Raw genomic sequence first — 23,941 nt, 5'->3', positions numbered from 1 at the left:
ACAAGTGTAATATATAGTGTCAATATTTTTTATGGTAAGTGTTTTCACTTAAATAATCATTGAATCATGAGATTCATACAGTATATATTTTTTAAGGAAAGTGTTTTCACTTAAATCAATTAAATACATGCAGTTGTGCAACTCACCCCTCTCTTTTACCATCATGCCTGTAGACAGAGAAGATAAAACATGATGTATTATGGGTACTTGAAGATGAAGACAGACTATATCCTCTCTATTCTGACCTCCTCTGTAGACAGTAGATAAAACATGACGTATTATGGGTACTAGAACATGAAGACAGACTACATCCTCTCTATTCTGACCTCCTCTGTAGACAGTAGATAAAACATGATGTATTATGGTACTAGAACATACAGACAGACTACATCCTCTGTATTCTGACCTCCTCTGTAGACAGTAGATTAAACATGATGTATTATGGGTACTAGAACATGAAGACAGGTACATAGACAGACAGACAGAAACATAGACAGACAGACAGGAACACAGACAGACAGACAGGAACACAGTTTTCACTTAAATTAATGAAATACATGCATGCAGTTGTGGAAGCACACAGACTTTCACACACAACTTACCGCCTTCTTTTCTGAGCTTGTCTGTAGACAGAAGATAAAACATGATGTATTATGGGTACTAGAACATGAAGACAGACTACATCCTCTCTATTCTGACCTCCTCTGTAGACAGAAGATAAAACATGATGTATTATGGGTACTAGAACATGAAGACAGACTACATCCTCTCTATTCTGACCTCCTCTGTAGACAGTAGATAAAACATGATGTATTATGGGTAATTTCCTCTATTTCCATTGATAATGTTGTAATGTTGAAAATTACATGAATATAGTAAACACACAGACAACACTTACGCAGCCGTCCAGTCAGGTTTTGAATGAGTTCATCTAGGGGGGAAATATATTCACTCAACTTGTCAAAAATAAATATAGACAGACAGACAGGAACATAGACAGACAGACAGACAGACAGGAACATAGACAGACAGACAGACAGACAGACAGACAGGAACATAGACAGAACATGAAGTGCCTGTTTCCTCTGGTCTACCCAGTACAGTCAGTAGAGGACTGGTCACCCCTCAGAGCCTGGTTCCTCTCTAGGTTTCTTCCTAGGTTCTTGCCTTTCTAGGGAGTTTGATTTTATACACCTGTCAGCAAAGGGTGTGGCTTAAATAGCCAAATCCACTAATTTAAAGAGTTGTCCACATACTTTTGTATATATAGTGTAGTTAATCAGTGTAATATATAGTGTAATATATAGTGTAGTTAATCAGTGCAATATATAGTTTAATATATAGTGTAGTTGATCAATGTAATATATAGTGTAGTTTACTAGTGTAATATATAGTGTAGTTAACCAGTGCAATATATAGTGTAGTTCACCAGTGTAATATATAGTGTAGTTAACCAGTGTAATATATAGTGTAGTTAACCAGTGTAATATATAGTGTAGTTAACCAGTGCAATATATAGTGTAGTTAACCAGTGTAATATATAGTGTAATATATAGTGTAGTTAACCAGTGTAATATATAGTGTAGTTAACCAGTGTAATATACAGTGTAATTAATCAGTGTAATATATAGTGTAATATATAGTGTATATATTTTTTTAAGGAAAGTGTTTTCACTTAAATCAATGAGCAACACACCCTTCTCTATTCTGACCTCCTCTGTCGACAGAGAAGATAAAACATGATGTATTATGGGTACTAGAACATGAAGACAGGTACACAGACAGACAGACAGGAACACAGACAGACAGACAGACAGGCAGGCACATCAGACAAACACTACTTACCAAGTACTTCCTTATCTGAATCTGTGGATGGTCCTAAAAAACAGATAATCAGTTAGAATACATGTTGACACCTAAAACCATAATGTTATGACTACATCCTCTCTATTCTGACCTCCTCTGTAGACAGTAGATAAAACATGATGTATTATGGGTACTAGAACATGAAGACAGACTACATCCTCTCTATTCTGACCTCCTCTGGAGACAGTAGATAAAACATGATGTATTATGGGTACTAGAACATGAAGACAGACTACATCCTCTCTATTCTGATCTCTGTAGACAGTAGATAAAACATGATGTATTATGGGTACTAGAACATGAAGACAGACTACATCCTCTCTATTCTGACCTCCTCTGTAGACAGTAGATAAAACATGATGTATTATGGGTAATTTCCTCTATTTCCATTGATAATGTTGTAATGTTGAAAATTACATGAATATAGTAAACACACAGACAACACTTACTCAGCTGTCTAGTCAGGTTTTGAAGTTGACCTGGGGGAGGAGAAATATATTCACTAATCTTGTCACCAAAACAGACAGACAGGAACAGACAGACAGACAGACAGGTATATAGACAGACAGACAGACATAGACAGAGAGACAGGTACAAAGACAGGAACACAGACAGACAGACATACATAGAGAGACAGGAACATAGACAGGAACACAGACAGGTACATAGACAGACAGACAGACAGACAGGAACACAGACAGACAGGAACACAGACAGATAGGAACACAGACAGACAGACAGGAACACAGACAGACATAGACAGACAGGTATATATACAGACAGACAGATAGGCAGGAACATAGACAGACAGGAACACAGACAGACAGACAGACAGACAGACAGACAGACAGACAGACAGACAGACAGACAGACAGGAATAGACAGAGAGACAGACAGGAACATAGACAGACAGACAGGAACATAGACAGACAGACAGGTTCATGAACAGACAGACAGGTACATAGACAGACAGACAGGAACACAGACAAACAGACAGGAACACAGACAGACAGACAGACAGACAGACAGACAGACAGACAGACAGACAGACAGGAACATAGACAGACACATAGACAGACACATAGACAGACAGACAAACAGACAGACAGACAGGAACATAGACAGACAGACATAGACAGGCAGACAGGCACATAGACAGACAGGTACATAGGCAGACAGACAGACAGACAGGTACATAGACAGACAGGTACATAGACAGACAGACAGACAGACAGGAACAAAGACAGACAGGAACATAGACAGACAGGTACATAGACAGACAGACAGACAGACAGGTACATAGGCAGACAGACAGGTACATAGGCAGACAGGCAGGTACATAGGAAGACAGGAACATAGACAGACAGACAGAACAAAGACAGACAGACAGGAACATAGACAGACAGACAGGAACATAGACAGACAGACACATAGACAGACAGACACATAGGCAGACAGACAGACATAGACAGACAGGAACATAGACAGGCAGACAGACAGACAGGAACATAGACAGAAAGATACATACACAGACAGACAGACAGACAGACAGACAGACATGTACATAGGCAGACAGACAGGTACACAGGCAGACAGGCAGGTACATAGGCAGACAGGAACATAGACAGACAGAACAAAGACAGACAGACAGGAACATAGACAGACAGACAGAACAAAGACAGACAGACAGGAACATAGACAGACAGACAGGTAGGCAGGCACATCAGACAAACACTACTTACCAAGATAACATTTGTCCTCATCTGATTTTGTTAATAAAAAACAGATAGTCAGTTAGAAGACATGTTGAAACTAAAACCATAATGCTGATACCTTCTAAAATGTTATTATCTAACTCTGCTGGTACCTCAGAGCCTGGTTCCTCTCTACCCAGTACAGCCAGTAGAGGACTGGTCACCCCTCAGAGCCTGGGTCCTCTGGTCTACCCAGTACAGTCAGTAGAGGACTAGTCACCCCTCAGAGCCTGGTTCCTCTGGTCTACCCAGTACAGCCAATAGAGGACTGGTCACCCCTCAGAGCCTGGTTCCTCTGGTCTACCCAGTACAGCCAGTAGAGGACTGGTCACCCCTCAGAGCCTGGTTCATCTGGTCTACCCAGTAAAGCCAGTAGAGGACTGGTCACCCCTCAGAGCCTGGTTCCTCTGGTTTACCCAGTACAGCCAGTAGAGGACTGGTCACCCCTCAGAGCCTGGTTCCTCTGGTCTACCCAGTACAGCCAGTAGAGGACTGGTCACCCCGCAGAGCCTGGTTCCTCTGGTCTACCCAGTACAGCCAGTAGAGGACTGGTCACCCCTCAGAGCCTGGTTCCTCTCTATCCAGTACAGCCAGCAGAGGACTGGTCACCCCTCAGAGCCTGGTTCATCTGGTCTACCCAGTAAAGCCAGTAGAGGACTGGTCACCCCTCAGAGCCTGGTTCCTCTGGTTTACCCAGTACAGCCAGTAGAGGACTGGTCACCCCTCAGAGCCTGGTTCCTCTGGTCTACCCAGTACAGCCAGTAGAGGACTGGTCACCCCTCAGAGCCTGGTTCATCTGGTCTACCCAGTAAAGCCAGTAGAGGACTGGTCACCAATCAGAGCCTGGTTCCTCTGGTTTACCCAGTACAGCCAGTAGAGGACTGGTCACCCCTCAGAGCCTGGTTCCTCTGGTCTACCCAGTACAGCCAGTAGAGGACTGGTCACCCCGCAGAGCCTGGTTCCTCTGGTCTACCCAGTACAGCCAGTAGAGGACTGGTCACCCCTCAGAGCCTGGTTCCTCTGGTCTGCCCAGTACAGTCAGTAGAGGACTGGTCGCCCCTCAGAGCCTGGTTCCTCTGGTCTACCCAGTACAGCCAGTAGAGGACTGGTCACCCCTCAGAGCCTGGATCCTCTCTACCCAGTACAGCCAGTAGAGGACTGGCCACCCCTCAGAGCCTGGTTCCTCTGGTCTACCCAGTACAGCCAGTAGAGGACTGGTCACGCCTCAGAGCCTGGTTCCTCTCTACCCAGTACAGCCAGTAGAGGACTGGTCACCCCTCAGAGCCTGGTTCCTCTCTACCCAGTACAGCCAGTAGAGGACTGGTCACCCCTCAGAGCCTGGTTCCTCTCTACCCAGTACAGCCAGTAGAGGACTGGTCACGCCTCAGAGCCTGGTTCCTCTGGTCTACCCAGTACAGCCAGTAGAGGACTGGTCACCCCTCAGAGCCTGGTTCCTCTGGTCTACCCAGTACAGCCAGTAGAAGACTGGTCACCCCTCAGAGCCTGGTTCCTCTCTACCCAGTACAGCCAGTAGAGGACTGGTCACGCCTCAGAGCCTGGTTCCTCTGGTCTACCCAGTACAGCCAGTAGAGGACTGGTCGCCCCTCAGAGCCTGGTTCCTCTGGTTTACCCAGTACAGCCAGTAGAGGACTGGTCACCCCTCAGAGCCTGGTTCCTCTGGTCTACCCAGTACAGCCAGTAGAGGACTGGTCACCCCTCAGAGCCTGGTTCCTCTCTACCCAGTACAGCCAGTAGAGGACTGGTCACCCCTCAGAGCCTGGTTCCTCTGGTCTACCCAGTACAGCCAGTAGAGGACTGGTCACCCCTCAGAGCCTGGTTCCTCTGGTTTACCCAGTACAGCCAGTAGAGGACTGGTCACCCCTCAAAGCCTGGTTCCTCTGGTCTACCCAGTACAGCCAGTAGAGGACTGGTCACCCCTCAGAGCCTGGTTCCTCTGGTCTACCAATTAAAAATAATTCAATCATGACATTCACACAGTATATTCTTTAACGACAGTGTTTTCACTTAAATCAATGAAAGATGCATGGAGTTGTCGAAGCACATAGACTTTCACATCTCCCCATTCTCTATTCTGACCTCCTCTGTAGACAGCAGATAAAACATGATGTATTATGGGTACTAGAACATGAAGACAGACTACATCCTCTCTATTCTGACCTCCTCTGTAGACAGTAGATAAAACATGATGTATTATGGGTACTAGAACATGAAGACAGACTACATCCTCTCTATTCTGACCTCCTCTGTAGACAGTAGATAAAACATGATGTATTATGGGTACTAGAACATGAAGACAAGACTACATCCTCTCTATTCTGACCTCCTCTGTAGACAGTAGATAAAACATGATGTATTATGGGTACTAGAACATGAATAACACTTACCCAGCCGTCTACACAGGTTAAAAATATTACCTGGGGGGGGGATATATAGTCACTCATCTTGTCACCGAAACAGACAGACAGACAGATAGACAGACGGGCACACAGACAGACAGACAGACAGACAGACAGACAGACAGACAGACAGACAGACAGACAGACAGACTGGCAGGAACATAGACAGACAGGCAGGAACATAGACAGACAGGCATAAACACAGACAGACAGGTACATAGGCAGACAGACAAAAAAATAGGCAGACAGAAAAGAACATAGACAGACAGACAGACAGGAACATAGACAGACAGACAGACAGACAGACAGACAGACAGACAGACAGACAGACAGACAGACAGGAACATAGACAGACAGACAGACAGACAGACAGGAACATAGACAGACAGACATGTACATAGACAGACAGACATGTACATAGACAGACAGACATATAGACAGACAGGAACATAGACAGACAGACATATAGACAGACAGGAACATAGACAGACAGACAGACAGACAGACAGACAGACAGACAGACAGACAGACAGAGACGGGAACATAGACAGACAGACGGGAACATAGACAGACAGACGGGAACATAGACAGACAGACGGGAACATAGACAGACAGACATAAACACAGACAGACAGGTACATAGGCAGACAGACAGACAGACAGACAGGTACATAGACAGACAGACGGGAACATAGACAGACAGACAGACAGACATGTATATAGACAGACAGACAGACAGACAGACATGTATGTAGACAGACAGACAGACAGACATGTATATAGACAGACAGACAGGAACATAGACAGACAGACAGACAGGAACACAGACAGACAGGAACATAGGCAGACAGACAGACAGGTACAAAGACAGACAGACAGACAGGTACATAGACAGACAGACAGGTACACAGACAGACAGGTACATAGACAGACAGACAGACAGGTACACAGACAGACAGGTACATAGACAGACAGACAGGTACATAGACAGACAGAAGGGAACATAGGCAGACAGGCAGGCAGGCAGGCAGGCAGACAGACAGACAGACAGGAACATAGACAGACAGACAGACAGACAGACAGACAGACAGACAGACATGTACATAGACAGATGGGAACATAGACAGGAACACAGACATACAGACGGGAACATAGACAGACAGACAGACAGACAGGTACACAGACAGACAGGTACATAGACAGACAGACAGGAACATAGACAGACAGACGGGAACATAGACAGGAACATAGACAGACAGACGGGAACACAGACAGACAGACAGGTACATAGACAGACAGACAGGTACATAGACAGACAGACAGACACATATACAGACAGACAGGTACATAGACAGACAGACAGGAACATAGACAGACAGACAGACAGACAGACAGACAGTCAGGAACATAGACAGACAGACAGGAACATAGACAGACAGACAGGAACATAGACAGACAGACAGACATACAGACAGGTACATAGACAGACGGGAACATAGACAGGAACATAGACAGACAGACGGGAACATAGACAGACAGACAGACAGGTACACAGACAGACAGGTACATAGACAGACAGACAGGAACATAGACAGATAGACGGGAACATAGACAGGAACATAGACAGACAGACGGGAACACAGACAGACAGACAGGTACATAGACAGACAGACAGGTACATAGACAGACAGATATACAGACAGACAGGTACATAGACAGACAGACAGGAACATAGACAGACAGACAGACAGACAGGAACATAGACAGACAGACAGGAACATAGACAGACAGACAGACAGGAACATAGACAGACAGACAGACATACAGACAGGTACATAGACAGACGGGAACATAGACAGGAACATAGACAGACAGACGGGAACATAGACAGACAGACATGTACATAGACAGACAGACAGGTACATAGACAGACAGACGGGAACACAGACAGAAAGGAACATAGGCAGACAGACAGGTACATAGGCAGACAGACAGGTACATAGACAGACAGACAGGTACATAGACAGACAGCCTGTTTGGCCCTGTCCGGGGGTATCATCGGATGGGGCCACAGTGTCTTCTGATCCCTCCTGTCTCAGCCTCCAGTATTTATGCTGCAGTAGTTTATGTGTCGGGGGGCTAGGGTCAGTCTGTTTCATCTGGAGTATTTCTCTTGTCTTATCCGGTGTCCTGTGTGAATTTAAATATGCTCTCTCTAATTCTCTCTTTCTGTCTTTCTCTCGGAGGACCTGAGCCCTAGGACCATGCCTCAGGACTACCTGGTATGATGACTCCTTGCTGTCCCCAGTCCACCTGGCCATGCTCCTGCTCCAGTTTCAACTGTTCTGCCTGCGGCTATGGAACCCTGACCTGTTCACCGGACGTGCTTGTTGCACCCTCGACAACTACTATGATTATTATTATTTGACCATGCTGGTCATTTATGAACATTTAACATCTTGACCATGTTCTGTTATAATATCCACCCTGCACAGCCAGAAGAGGACTGGCCACCCCTCATAGCCTGGTTCCTCTCTAGGTTTCTTCCTAGGTTTTTGGCCTTTCTAGGGAGTTTTTCCTAGGGAGTTTTTCCTAGCCACCGTGCTTCTTTCACATGCATTGCTTGCTGTTTGGGGTTTTAGGCTGGGTTTCTGTACAGCACTTTGAGATATCAGCTGATGTACGAAGGGCTTTAGAAATAAATTTGATTTGATTTGACAGACAGGTACACAGACAGACAGACAGGTACACAGACAGACAGACAGACAGACAGACAGACAGACAGACAGACAGACAGACAGACAGACAGACAGACAGACAGACAGACAGACAGACAGACAGACAGACAGACAGGAACATAGACAGACAGACAGGAACATAGACAGACAGACAGCACATCAGAAACAAACACACTACTTACCAATTTTGTCTTCTAAACCTGTGGATGATAAGGAAAAAAAACAGATAGTCAGTTAGAAGACATGCTGATACCTTCTAAAATGTTATTATCTAACCCTGCTGGTACCTCAGAGTCTGGTTCCTCTGGTCTACCCAGTACAGCCAGTAGAGGACTGGTCACCCCTCAGAGCCTGGTTCCTCTGGTCTACCCAGTATAGCCAGTAGAGGACTGGTCACCCCTCAGAGCCTGGTTCCTCTGGTCTACCCAGTACAGCCAGTAGAGGACTGGTCACCCCTCAGAGCCTGGTTCCTCTGGTCTACCCAGTACAGCCAGCAGAGGACTGGTCACCCCTCAGAGCCTGGTTACTCTCGACCCAGTACAGCCAGGAGAGGACTGGTCACCCCTCAGAGCCTGGTTCCTCTCTACCCAGTACAGCCAATAGAGGACTGGTCACCCCTCAGAGCCTGGTACTTCTGGTCTACCCAGTAAAGCCAGTAGAGGACTGGTCACCCCTCAGAGCCTGGTTCCTCTGGTCTACCCAGTACAGCCAGTAGAGGACTGGTCACCCCTCAGAGCCTGGTTCCTCTCTACCCAGTACAGCCAGTAGAGGACTGGTCACCCCTCAGAGCCTGGTTCCTCTGGTCTAGCCAGTACAGCCAGTAGAGGACTGGTCACCCCTCAGAGCCTGGTTCCTCTGGTCTACCCAGTACAGTCAGTAGAGGACTGGTCAGTATTATAGTAATAAACCATGAGGTCTGTGATTAACAGTTGACCCATCAGTATTATAGTAATAAACCATGAGGTCTGTGATTAACAGTTGACCCATCAGTATTATAGTAATAAACCATGAGGTCTGTGATTAACAGTTGACCCATCAGTATTATAGTAATAAACCATGAGGTCTGTGATTAACAGTTGACCCATCAGTATTATAGTAATAAACCATGAGGTCTGTGATTAACAGTTGACCCATCAGTATTATAGTAATAAACCATGAGGTCTGTGATTAACAGTTGACCCATCAGTATTATAGTAATAAACCATGAGGTCTGTGATTAACAGTTGACCCATCAGTATTATAGTAATAATCATAATCTCTATATGTGAAACTCTAACAAGACAACAGCCCACTTACCTTGTTCTCTACGCTTCTTCTCTGTAGACAAAAGAAAACAAATGTATTAAAGAATTACAATAATAATCATTAAAAACCTGGATGTCTGATCCCGTATGGTAATCTAATTAGCATAATACTAAACTAAACTCAGTGACTTTTATTAAACTTTAAGTTATAAACTTCCACTGCAGTTTGGGGGTCAGAGTCAGAATACTGAAAACTTTAAAGAAATGTTTATATCGTCTGAAATGTTTGGACTTTGGAGTTCTAAAACTCTCCTGAACATGAAAACGGACATTTTGCTGTAATGGAGTTATATCCTGATCTAATACAGGACTGGTCTGAAGGTAACCTGGTATAAATGAATAGAGTCTAATGGACAGGATATGGGTCATTACAAGTAGAGTATATATCTACACACAAAAATCGTTTTTTTAGAATTTTAGGCAAATTAAAAATAATTAAATCTGAAATCTCACACTTGTTTAATGATGAGACATCAAGGACCAGTCAGAGATCAAGGTTAAACTCACCTTCATTATGTTTAATATCTCTGACTGAGGGACTCTTAATGATCAGACATCAAGGTCTACCCAATACAGCCAGTAGAGGACGGGTCACCCCTTAGAGCCTGGTTCCTCTGGTCTACCCAATACAGCCAGTAGAGGACGGGTCACCCCTTAGAGCCTGGTTCCTCTGGTCTACCCAGTACAGCCAGTAGAGGACTGGTCACCCCTCAGAGCCTGGTTCCTCTCTACCCAGTACAGCCAGCAGAGGACTGGTCACCCCTCAGAGCCTGGTTCCTCTGGTCTACCCAGTACAGCCAGTAGAGGACTGGTCACCCCTCAGAGCCTGGTTCCTCTGGTCTACCAAGTACAGCCAGTAGAGGACTGGTCACCCCTCAGAGCCTGGTTCCTCTGGTCTACCAAGTACAGCCAGTAGAGGACTGGTCACCCCTCAGAGCCTGGTTCCTCTGGTCTACCAAGTACAGCCAGTAGAGGACTGGTCACCCCTCAGAGCCTGGTTTCTGTGGTCTACCCAGTACAGCCAGTAGAGGACTGGTCACCCCTCAGAGCCTGGTTCCTCTCTACCCAGTACAGCCAGTAGAGGACTGGTTACCCCTCAGAGCCTGGTTCCTCTCTACCCAGTACAACCAGTAGAGGACTGGTCACCCCTCAGAGCCTGGTTCCTCTGGTCTACCCAGTACAACCAGTAGAGGACTGGTCACCCCTCAGAGCCTGGTTCCTCTGGTCTACCCAGTACAGCCAGTAGAGGACTGGTCACCCCTCAGAGCCTGGTTCCTCTGGTCTACCAAGTACAGCCAGTAGAGGACTGGTCACCCCTCAGAGCCTGGTTCCTCTGGTCTACCAAGTACAGCCAGTAGAGGACTGGTCACCCCTCAGAGCCTGGTTTCTGTGGTCTACCCAGTACAGCCAGTAGAGGACTGGTCACCCCTCAGAGCCTGGTTCCTCTCTACCCAGTACAGCCAGTAGAGGACTGGTTACCCCTCAGAGCCTGGTTCCTCTCTACCCAGTACAACCAGTAGAGGACTGGTCACCCCTCAGAGCCTGGTTCCTCTGGTCTACCCAGTACAGCCAGTAGAGGACTGGTCACCCCTCAGAGCCTGGTTCCTCTGGTCTACCCAGTACAACCAGTAGAGGACTGGTCACCCCTCAGAGCCTGGTTCCTCTGGTCTACCCAGTACAGCCAGTAGAGGACTGGTCACCCCTCCTGACCACAGCGGGTTGGCTTAACATAACGATATTTTGGAGATGATTTAACTCATATTTAACGTAGAGTTAGCGAGAAAAAGGCCATTCTTGAACATACAGTGAGACATTCTCACTCATTTGTAAATAAAGCCAGTTTGATGGTCTCCCAGTGGCAGCAACCTGTCAGAGAGGTGTTTCTGGGAGATATGATATGCTGGACCCTGTCAGAGAGGTGTTTCTGGGAGATATGATATGCTGGACCCTGTCAGAGAGGTGTTTCTGGGAGATATGATATGCTGGACCCTGTCAGAGAGGTGTTTCTGGGAGATATGCTGGACCCTGTCAGAGAGGTGTTTCTGGGAGATATGATATGCTGGACCCTGTCAGAGAGGTGTTTCTGGGAGATATGATATGCTGGACCCTGTCAGAGAGGTGTTTCTGGGAGATATGATATGCTGGACCCTGTCAGAGAGGTGTTTCTGGGTGATATGATATGCTGGACCCTGTCAGAGAGGTGTTTCTGGGAGATATGATATGCTGGACCCTGTCAGAGAGGTGTTTCTGGGAGATATGATATGCTGGACCCTGTCAGAGAGGTGTTTCTGGGAGATATGATATGCTGGACCCTGTCAGAGAGGTGTTTCTGGGAGATATGATATGCTGGACCCTGTCAGAGAGGTGTTTCTGGGAGATATGATAGGCTGGACCCTGTCAGAGAGGGGTTTTCTGGGAGATATGATATGCTGGGACCCCTGTCAGAGAGGTGTTTCTGGGAGATATGGATAGGCTGGACCCTGTCAGAGAGGTGTTTCTGGGAGATATGATATGCTGGACCCTGTCAGAGAGGTGTTTCTGGGAGATATGATATGCTGGGACCCTGTCAGAGAGGTGTTTTCTGGGAGATATGATATGCTGGACCCTGTCAGAGAGGTGTTTCTGGGAGATATGATATGCTGGACCCTGTCAGAGAGGTGTTTCTGGGAGATATGATATGCTGGACCCTGTCAGAGAGGTGTTTCTGGGAGATATGATATGCTGGACCCTGTCAGAGAGGTGTTTCTGGGGAGATATGATATGCTGGACCCTGTCAGAGAGGTGTTTCTGGGAGATTTGATATGCTGGACCCTGTCAGAGAGGTGTTTCTGGGAGATATGATATGCTGGACCCTGTCAGAGAGGTGTTTCTGGAGATATGATATGCTGGACCCTGTCAGAGAGGTGTTTCTGGGAGATATGATATGCTGGACCCTGTCAGAGAGGTGTTTCTGGGAGATATGATATGCTGGACCCTGTCAGAGAGGTGTTTCTGGGAGATATGATATGCTGGACCCTGTCAGAGAGGTGTTTCTGGGAGATATGATATGCTGGACCCTGTCAGAGAGGTGTTTCTGGAGATATGATATGCTGGACCCTGTCAGAGAGGTGTTCTGGGAGATATGATATGCTGGACCCTGTCAGAGAGGTGTTTCTGGGAGATATGATATGCTGGACCCTGTCAGAGAGGTGTTTCTGGGAGATATGCTGGACCCTGTCAGAGAGGTGTTTCTGGGAGATATATGCTGGACCCTGTCAGAGAGGTGTTTCTGGGAGATATGATATGCTGGACCCTGTCAGAGAGGTGTTCTGGGAGATATGATATGCTGGACCTGTCAGAGAGGTGTTTTCGGGAGATATGATATGCTGGACCCTGTCAGAGAGGTGTTTCTGGGAGATATGATATGCTGGACCCTGTCAGAGAGGTGTTTCTGGGAGATATGATATGCTGGACCCTGTCAGAGAGGTGTTTCTGGGAGATATGATATGCTGGACCCTGTCAGAGAGGTGTTTCTGGGAGATATGATATGCTGGACCCTGTCAGAGAGGTGTTTCTGGGAGATATGATATGCTGGACCCTGTCAGAGAGGTGTTTCTGGGAGATATGATATGCTGGACCCTGTCAGAGAGGTGTTTTCTGGGAGATATGATATGCTGGACCCTGTCAGAGAGGTGTTTCTGGGTAGATATGATATGCTGGACCCTGTCAGAGAGGTGTTTTCTGGGAGATATGATATGCTGGACCCTGTCAGAGAGGTGTTTCTTCTGGGAGATATGATATGCTGGACCCTGTCAGAGAGGTGTTTCTGGGAGATATGATATGCTGGACCCTGTCAGAGAGGTGTTTCTGGGAGATATGATATGCTGGACCCTGTCAGAGAGGTGTTTCTGGGAGATATGATATGCTGGACCCTGTCAGAGAGGTGTTTCTGGGAGATATGATATGCTGGACCCTGTCAGAGAGGTGTTTCTGGGAGATATGATATGCTGGACCCTGTCAGAGAGGTGTTTCTGGGAGATATGATATGCTGGACCCTGTCAGAGAGGTGTTTCTGGGAGATATGATATGCTGGACCCTGTCAGAGAGGTGTTTCTGGGAGATATGATATGCTGGACCCTGTCAGAGAGGTGTTTCTGGGAGATATGATATGCTGGACCCTGTCAGAGAGGTGTTTCTGGGAGATATGATATGCTGGACCCTGTCAGAGAGGTGTTTCTGGGAGATATGATATGCTGGACCCTGTCAGAGAGGTGTTTCTGGGAGATATGATATGCTGGACCCTGTCAGAGAGGTGTTTCTGGGAGATATGATATGCTGGACCCTGTCAGAGAGGTGTTCTGGGAGATATGATATGCTGGACCCTGTCAGAGAGGTGTTTCTGGGAGATATGATATGCTGGACCCTGTCAGAGAGGTGTTTCTGGGTGATATGATATGCTGGACCCTGTCAGAGAGGTGTTTCTGGGAGATATGATATGCTGGACCCTGTCAGAGAGGTGTTTCTGGGAGATATGCTGGACCCTGTCAGAGAGGTGTTTCTGGGAGATATGATATGCTGGACCCTGTCAGAGAGGTGTTTCTGGGAGATATGATATGCTGGACCCTGTCAGAGAGGTGTTTCTGGGTGATATGATATGCTGGACCCTGTCAGAGAGGTGTTTCTGGGAGATATGATATGCTGGACCCTGTCAGAGAGGTGTTTCTGGGAGATATGCTGGACCCTGTCAGAGAGGTGTTTCTGGGAGATATGATATGCTGGACCCTGTCAGAGAGGTGTTTCTGGGAGATATGATATGCTGGACCCTGTCAGAGAGGTGTTTCTGGGTGATATGATATGCTGGACCCTGTCAGAGAGGTGTTTCTGGGAGATATGATATGCTGGACCCTGTCAGAGAGGTGTTTCTGGGAGATATGCTGGACCCTGTCAGAGAGGTGTTTCTGGGAGATATGCTGGACCCTGTCAGAGAGGTGTTTCTGGGAGATATGCTGGACCCTGTCAGAGAGGTGTTTCTGGGAGATATGCTGGACCCTGTCAGAGAGGTGTTTCTGGGAGATATGCTGGACCCTGTCAGAGAGGTGTTTCTGGGAGATATGCTGGACCCTGTCAGAGAGGTGTATCTGGGAGATATGCTGGACCCTGTCAGAGAGGTGTTTCTGGGAGATATGCTGGACCCTGTCAGAGAGGTGTTTCTGGGAGATATGCTGGACCCTGTCAGAGAGGTGTTTCTGGGAGATATGCTGGACCCTGTCAGAGAGGTGTATCTGGGAGATATGCTGGACCCTGTCAGAGAGGTGTATCTGGGAGATATGATATGCTGGACCCTGTCAGAGAGGTGTTTCTGGGAGACATGATATGCTGGACCCTGTCAGAGAGGTGTTTCTGGGAGATATGATATGCTGGACCCTGTCAGAGAGGTGTTTCTGGGAGATATGCTGGACCCTGTCAGAGAGGTGTTTCTGGGAGATATGATATGCTGGACCCTGTCAGAGAGGTGTTTCTGGGAGATATGATATGCTGGACCCTGTCAGAGAGGTGTTTCTGGAAGATATGATATGCTGGACCCTGTCAGAGAGGTGTTTCTGGGAGATATGCTGGACCCTGTCAGAGAGGTGTTTCTGGGAGACATGATATGCTGGACCCTGTCAGAGAGGTGTTTCTGGGAGATATGATATGCTGGACCCTGTCAGAGAGGTGTTTCTGGGAGATATGCTGGACCCTGTCAGAGAGGTGTTTCTGGGAGATATGCTGGACCCTGTCAGAGAGGTGTATCTGGGAGATATGCTGGACCCTGTCAGAGAGGTGTATCTGGGAGATATGATATGCTGGACCCTGTCAGAGAGGTGTTTCTGGGAGACATGATATGCTGGACCCTGTCAGAGAGGTGTTTCTGGGAGATATGATATGCTGGACCCTGTCAGAGAGGTGTTTCTGGGAGATATGCTGGACCCTGTCAGAGAGGTGTTTCTGGGAGATATGATATGCTGGACCCTGTCAGAGAGGTGTTTCTGGGAGATATGATATGCTGGACCCTGTCAGAGAGGTGTTTCTGGGAGATATGATATGCTGGACCCTGTCAGAGAGGTGTTTCTGGAAGATATGATATGCTGGACCCTGTCAGAGAGGTGTTTCTGGGAGATATGCTGGACCCTGTCAGAGAGGTGTTTCTGGGAGACATGATATGCTGGACCCTGTCAGAGAGGTGTTTCTGGGAGATATGATATGCTGGACCCTGTCAGAGAGGTGTTTCTGGGAGATATGCTGGACCCTGTCAGAGAGGTGTTTCTGGGAGATATGATATGCTGGACCCTGTCAGAGAGGTGTTTCTGGGTGATATGATATGCTGGACCCTGTCAGAGAGGTGTTTCTGGGAGATATGATATGCTGGACCCTGTCAGAGAGGTGTTTCTGGGAGATATGATATGCTGGACCCTGTCAGAGAGGTGTTTCTGGAAGATATGATATGCTGGACCCTGTCAGAGAGGTGTATCTGGGAGATATGATATGCTGGACCCTGTCAAAGAGAGGTGTTTCTGGGTGATATGATATGCTGGACCCTGTCAGAGAGGTGTTTCTGGGAGATATGATATGCTGGACCCTGTCAGAGAGGTGTTTCTGGGAGATATGATATGCTGGACCCTGTCAGAGAGGTGTTTCTGGAAGATATGATATGCTGGACCCTGTCAGAGAGGTGTATCTGGGAGATATGATATGCTGGACCCTGTCAAAGAGAGGTGTTTCTGGGTGATATGATATGCTGGACCCTGTCAGAGAGGTGTTTCTGGGAGATATGATATGCTGGACCCTGTCAGAGGTGTTTCTGGGAGATATGCTGGACCCTGTCAGAGAGGTGTTTCTGGGAGATATGATATGCTGGACCCTGTCAGAGAGGTGTTTCTGGGAGACATGATATGCTGGACCCTGTCAGAGAGGTGTTTCTGAGTGATATGATATGCTGGACCCTGTCAGAGAGGTGTTTCTGGGAGATATGATATGCTGGACCCTGTCAGAGAGGTGTTTCTGGGAGATATGATATGCTGGACCCTGTCAGAGAGGTGTTTCTGGGAGATATGATATAGCTGGACCCTGTCAGAGAGGTGTTTCTGGGAGACATGATATGCTGGACCCTGTCAGAGAGGTGTTTCTGGGAGATATGATATGCTGGACCCTGTCAGAGAGGTGTTTCTGGGAGATATGATATGCTGGACCCTGTCAGAGAGGTGTTTCTGGGAGATATGATTTCGTTAAATCCAATTTGGTTTTAAGTATAACTTTTGAGTGATGCCTTTAGCGAGAGGTCTAATGCTTTAATATTTAATAATATCTGCCCTCCGAATTCATATCTATTTTACACACCATTATTAGTTACATTGGTTTAGTGTGAACGTGCAGACTGGCACTAAGAACAGAACAGAGGGAACGTTTCCCTGGTCAGCTCCATTATTAGTTACATTGGTTTAGTTTGAACGTGCAGACTGGCACTAAGAACAGAACAGAGGGAACGTTTCCCTAGTCAGCTCCATTATTAGTTACATTGGTTTAGTGTGAACGTGCAGACTGGCACTAAGAACAGAACAGAGGGAACGTTTCCCTAGTCAGCTCCATTATTAGTTACATTGGTTTAGTGTGAACGTGCAGACTGGCACTAAGAACAGAACAGAGGGAACGTTTCCCTAGTCAGCTCCATTATTAGTTACATTGGTTTAGTTTGAACGTGCAGACTGGCACTAAGAACAGAACAGAGGGAACGTTTCCCTAGTCAGCTCCATTATTAGTTACATTGGTTTAGTGTGAACGTGCAGACTGGCACTAAGAACAGAACAGAGGGAACGTTTCCCTAGTCAGCTCCATTATTAGTTACAGTGGTTTAGTGTGAACGTGCAGACTGGCACTAAGAACAGAACAGAGGGAACGTTTCCCTGGTCAGCTCCATTATTAGTTACAGTGGTTTAGTGTGAACGTGCAGACTGGCACTAAGAACAGAGGGAACGTTTCCCCAGTCAGCTCCATTATTAACGCCCTTTAAAGTGTTTCTCTGTGTCCCCCAGTGTGGCGGGATTCTCTTAGAATACAAACCGTAGTGTAACAACAGTTTTAGTAATTAATACTGATGTCGTGCACAATGATCAGTTTCTATTGGATATCAATTTGTAAGTCGCTCTGGATAAGAGCTAAATGATGTAAATGTCTATTGAGGTTTATGTCGCCCATTCATTGTCAGTTAGATACAGTAGGACCCAAAAACATAATCCGGTCTCTAACTCCCCCTTGTGGTGGTCTGGAGCAATGAAGTGGTGACGCAGTGTAACAAACTAAACCACACATTACCTCCAAGTACCGCAGCGTAATCACAACACATCACTACATTTACCCACCTGACAGTGGATATTGATAGGACCAGTAACTCTCATTTGATTCCATCTCATAGTGGTTTAAATGTCAGAATGTGTGAATTGGATTGTGTTTTTCTGTTGATTCATGTTCATTGAATTTCTATTGAACATTGAACACTGAAAGCTGGGAACCTCAGATTAAAATAGAGATGGGTTCACCCTAGTAAACTATAGGAGGATATATGGCTGATATCTCAGTCTATTGTTGATGTAATAGAGTTTTATGGTTACAAAAACATGAAGTTGGAGAAGGACAGACTTTCACACACAACTCACCCAGCTGTTGTCTGATCTCTGTAGACAGAGAAGATAAAACATGATGTATTATGGGTACTAGAACATGAAGACAGACTACATCCTCTCTATTCTGACCTCCTCTGTAGACAGTAGATAAAACATGATGTATTATGGGTACTAGAACATGAAGACAGACTACATCCTCTCTATTCTGACCTCCTCTGTAGACAGTAGATAAAACATGATGTATTATGGTACTAGGACATGAAGACAGGTACATAGATGTGCTCTATTTCCTTTGATAATGTTGTTAATGTTGAAAATCAAATGAATATAGTAAACACAGAGTCCAGATTCGAAGTTCATCTTCGGGGAGAAATATAATATACAGTACAGCCAGTAGAGGACTGGTCACCCCTCAGAGCCTGGTTCCTCTGGTCTACCCAGTACAGCCAGTAGAGGACTGGTCACCCCTCAGAGCCTGGTTCCTCTGGTCTACCCAGTACAGTCAGTAGAGGACTGGTCACCCCTCAGAGCCTGGTTCCTCTGGTCTACCCAGTACAGCCAGTAGAGGACTGGCCAACCCCTCAGAGCCTGGTTCCTCTGGTCTACCCAGTACAGCCAGTAGAGGACTGGTCACCCCTCAGAGCCTGGTTCCTCTGGTCTACCCAGTACAGCCAGTAGAGGACTGGTAACCCCTCAGAGCCTGGTTCCTCTCTACCCAGTACAGCCAGTAGAGGACTGGTCACCCCTCAGAGCCTGGTTCCTCTGGTCTACCCAGTACAGCCAGTAGAGGACTGGTCACCCCTCAGAGCCTGGTTCCTCTGGTCTACCCAGTACAGTCAGTAGAGGACTGGTCACCCCTCAGAGCCTGGTTCCTCTGGTCTACCCAGTACAGCCAGTAGAGGACTGGCCACCCCTCAGAGCCTGGTTCCTCTGGTCTACCCAGTACAGCCAGTAGAGGACTGGTAACCCCTCAGAGCCTGGTTCCTCTCTACCCAGTACAGCCAGTAGAGGACTGGTCACCCCTCAGAGCCTGGTTCCTCTGGTCTACCCAGTACAGCCAGTAGAGGACTGGTCACCCCTCAGAGCCTGGTTCCTCTCTACCCAGTAAAGCCAGTAGAGGACTGGTCACCCCTCAGAGCCTGGTTCCTCTGGTCTACCCAGTACAGCCAGTAGAGAACTGGTCACCCCTCAGAGCCTGGTTCCTCTGGTCTACCCAGTACAGCCAGTAGAGGACTGGTCACCCCTCAGAGCCTGGTTCCTCTGGTCTACCCAGTACAGCCAGTAGAGGACTGGTCACCCCTCAGAGTCTGGTTCCTCTGGTCTACCCAGTACAGCTAGTAGAGGACTGGTCACCCCTCAGAGCCTGGTTCCTCTCTACCCAGTAAAGCCAGTAGAGGACTGGTCACCCCTCAGAGCCTGGTTCCTCTCTACCCAGTACAGCCAGTAGAGGACTGGTCACCCCTCAGAGCCTGGTTCTTACCCAGGTGATAGACTAGATAAGGTTTATATTCCAGTGATTTGTAACCAGAGGTAGAGAGGTTCTTACCCAGGTGATAGACTAGATAAGGTTTATATTCCAGTGATATGTAACCAGAGGTAGAGAGGTTCTTACCCAGGTGATAGACTAGATAAGGTTTCTATTCCAGTGATATGTAACCAGAGGTAGAGAGGTTCTTACCCAGGTGATAGACTAGATAAGGTTTATATTCCAGTGATATGTAACCAGAGGTAGAGAGGTTCTTACCCAGGTGATAGACTAGATAAGGTTTATATTCCAGTGATATGTAACCAGAGGTAGAGAGGTTCTTACCCAGGTGATAGACTAGATAAGGTTTATATTCCAGTGATATGTAACCAGAGGTAGAGAGGTTCTTACCCAGGTGATAGACTAGATAAGGTTTATATTCCAGTGATATGTAACCAGAGGTAGAGAGGTTCTTACCCAGGTGATAGACTAGATAAGGTTTATATTCCAGTGATAAGTAACCAGAGGTAGAGAGGTTCTTACCCAGGTGATAGACTTGATAAGGTTTATATTCCAGTGATATGTAACCAGAGGTAGAGAGGTTCTTACCCAGGTGATAGACTAGATAAGGTTTATATTCCAGTGATATGTAACCAGAGATAGAGAGGTTCTTACCCAGGTTTAAGACAAGTTCAGGTTCCAGATGCAGTAGAATCAAGTAAAATGCTGATTTCACTCTTGTTCTGTCTTCTGCTTCTGCTTCTTCTAGGGCCTCGTACAACAGTCTCATCTGGTCCTGGCTGGTCCCGGCAGCACTGATCTGAGAGTTCATCTCATCAGGGATCAACTTCTTCTTGTGCAGCTCAGACGCTATGGATTTCCCCTCGTAAACATTCTGAATGAGGTGATACTTGTTTCTGGTCACAAACTCGGCATGATCTAGACAGGTTAGATGTAGAGTTATATACTGTAGAACAAGAGGACATTACTAGACAGGTTAGATGTAGAGTTATATACTGTAGAACAAGAGGACATTACTAGACAGGTTAGATGTAGAGTTATATACTGTAGAACAAGAGGACATTACTAGTCAGGTTAGATGTAGAGTTATATACTGTAGAACAAGAGGACATTACTAGTCAGGTTAGATGTAGAGTTATATACTGTAGAACAAGAGGACATTACTAGACAGGTTAGATGTAGAGTTATATACTGTAGAACAAGAGGACATTACTAGACAGGTTAGATGTAGAGTTATATACTGTAGAACAAGAGGACATTACTAGTCAGGTTAGATGTAGAGTTATATACTGTAGAACAAGAGGACATTACTAGTCAGGTTAGATGTAGAGTTATATACTGTAGAACAAGAGGACATTACTAGTCAGGTTAGATGTAGAGTTATATACTGTAGAACAAGAGGACATTACTAGTCAGGTTAGATGTAGAGTTATATACTGTAGAACAAGAGGACATTACTAGACAGGTTAGATGTAGAGTTATATACTGTAGAACAAGAGGACATTACTAGACAGGTTAGATGTAGAGTTATATACTGTAGAACAAGAGGACATTACTAGACAGGTTAGATGTAGAGTTATATACTGTAGAACAAGAGGACATTACTAGACAGGTTAGATGTAGAGTTATATACTGTAGAACAAGAGGACATTACTAGTCAGGTTAGATGTAGAGTTATATACTGTAGAACAAGAGGACATTACTAGTCAGGTTAGATGTAGAGTTATATACTGTAGAACAAGAGGACATTACTAGTCAGGTTAGATGTAGAGTTATATACTGTAGAACAAGAGGACATTACTAGTCAGGTTAGATATAGAGTTATATACTGTAGAACAAGAGGACATTACTAGACAGGTTAGATGTAGAGTTATATACTGTAGAACAAGAGGACATTACTAGTCAGGTTAGATATAGAGTTATATACTGTAGAACAAGAGGACATTACTAGTCAGGTTAGATGTAGAGTTATATACTGTAGAACAAGAGGACATTACTAGTCAGGTTAGATGTAGAGTTATATACTGTAGAACAAGAGGACATTACTAGACAGGTTAGATGTAGAGTTATATACTGTAGAACAAGAGGACATTACTAGTCAGGTTAGATGTAGAGTTATATACTGTAGAACAAGAGGACATTACTAGTCAGGTTAGATGTAGAGTTATATACTGTAGAACAAGAGGACATTACTAGACAGGTTAGATGTAGAGTTATATACTGTAGAACAAGAGGACATTACTAGTCAGGTTAGATGTAGAGTTATATACTGTAGAACAAGAGGACATTACTAGTCAGGTTAGATGTAGAGTTATATACTGTAGAACAAGACAAAACCATGAGGTCTGTGATTAACAGTTGACCCATCAGTATTATAGTAATAAACCATGAGGTCTGTGATTAACAGTTGACCCATCAGTATTATAGTAATAAACCATGAGGTCTGTGATTAACAGTTGACCCATCAGTATTATAGTAATAAATCATGAGGTCTGTGATTAACAGTTGACCCATCAGTATTATAGTAATAATCATAATCTCTACATGTGAAACTCTAACAAGACAACAGACCACTTACTTTTTTCTGCCCATCGTTTACTTTGCTCCTTCTCTGTAGACAAAAGACAACAAATGAATAAAAGCACAATAGTAAAAAGTACAATAACAATTAATAATCATTAAAAGCCTGGAAATATGATTGATTATTATTCTGTGTTTTCTGGTTGTACACACACACACACACACACACACACACACACACACACACATATATACGGTCTATTAAAAACACAAATGAATATACAGTATAACCATTAAAACCATGAGGTCTGTGATTAACAGTTGACCCATCAGTATTATAGTAATAAACCATGAGGTCTGTGATTAACAGTTGACCCATCAGTATTATAGTAATAAACCATGAGGTCTGTGATTAACAGTTGACCCATCAGTATTATAGTAATAAACCATGAGGTCTGTGATTAACAGTTGACCCATCAGTATTATAGTAATAAACCATGAGGTCTGTGATTAACAGTTGACCCATCAGTATTATAGTAATAAACCATGAGGTCTGTGATTAACAGTTGACCCATCAGTATTATAGTAATAAACCATGAGGTCTGTGATTAACAGTTGATCCATCAGTATTATAGTAATAATCATAATCTCTATATGTGAAACTCTAATAAGACAACAGCCCACTTACGATGTTCTTGCCATCGTTTACTTTGCTCCTCTGTAGACAAAAGATAACAAATGTGTAAAAGCACAATAGTAAAAAGTACAATAACAATTAATAATCATTAAAAGCCTGGATGTCTGTTCCCACGCGGTAATCTAATTAGCATAATGCTAAACTAAACTCTGACTTTAGTGTCTGGGGGTCTAAAAAGGTATTTCACCCGTTTTGCTCTACAAGCTTCACACTGGTACCTATATATAATTATATCCTGATCTAATACAGGACTGAAGGTAACCTGGTATAAATTAATAGAGTCTAATGGACAGGATATGGATCATTCCTAGTTATATCCTGATCTAATACAGGACTGGTCTGAAGGTAACCTGGTATAAATGAATAGAGTCTAATGGACAGGATATGGGTCATTCCTAGTTATATCCTGATCACACCTCAGAGCCTGGTTCTTCTGGTCTACACAGTACAGCCAGTAGAGGACTGGTCACCCCTCAGAGCCTGGTTCCTCTGGTCTACCCAGTACAGCCAGTAGAGGACTGGTCAC

The 23,941-nt window shown here is 45.4% G+C and overlaps 1 protein-coding gene and 1 long non-coding RNA gene across 2 annotated transcripts in view; both read right to left on the bottom strand.

Moving 5' to 3' along the window:
• Positions 1-609: 609 nt before the first annotated feature.
• On the bottom strand, positions 610-2,055 carry LOC115194806 (uncharacterized). The gene is made up of 2 exons (XR_003878502.1): positions 1,958-2,055; positions 610-780 (listed from the first exon to the last, which is right to left on the bottom strand). It is a non-coding gene; the product is annotated as an uncharacterized LOC115194806 (long non-coding RNA).
• A 6,894-nt stretch (positions 2,056-8,949) lies between these two features.
• LOC115195012 (butyrophilin subfamily 3 member A2-like) overlaps positions 8,950-23,941 on the bottom strand; it is a 54,247-nt gene continuing 39,255 nt past the window's right edge. The window contains exons 11-15 of the mRNA XM_029754912.1: positions 23,407-23,436; positions 22,777-22,809; positions 20,853-21,116; positions 10,072-10,092; positions 8,950-8,975 (exon numbers count right to left, since the gene is read on the bottom strand). Of these exons, the coding sequence (XP_029610772.1) occupies positions 8,950-8,975; positions 10,072-10,092; positions 20,853-21,116; positions 22,777-22,809; positions 23,407-23,436 (374 nt within the window). The remainder of the gene's footprint in view (positions 8,976-10,071; positions 10,093-20,852; positions 21,117-22,776; positions 22,810-23,406; positions 23,437-23,941) is intronic.

This window comes from Salmo trutta, chromosome 5 (genome assembly GCF_901001165.1).
Source record: "Salmo trutta chromosome 5, fSalTru1.1, whole genome shotgun sequence".
NCBI classification, from domain to species: domain Eukaryota; kingdom Metazoa; phylum Chordata; class Actinopteri; order Salmoniformes; family Salmonidae; genus Salmo; species Salmo trutta.
This window is presented reverse-complemented; position numbering and strand designations above follow the sequence as displayed.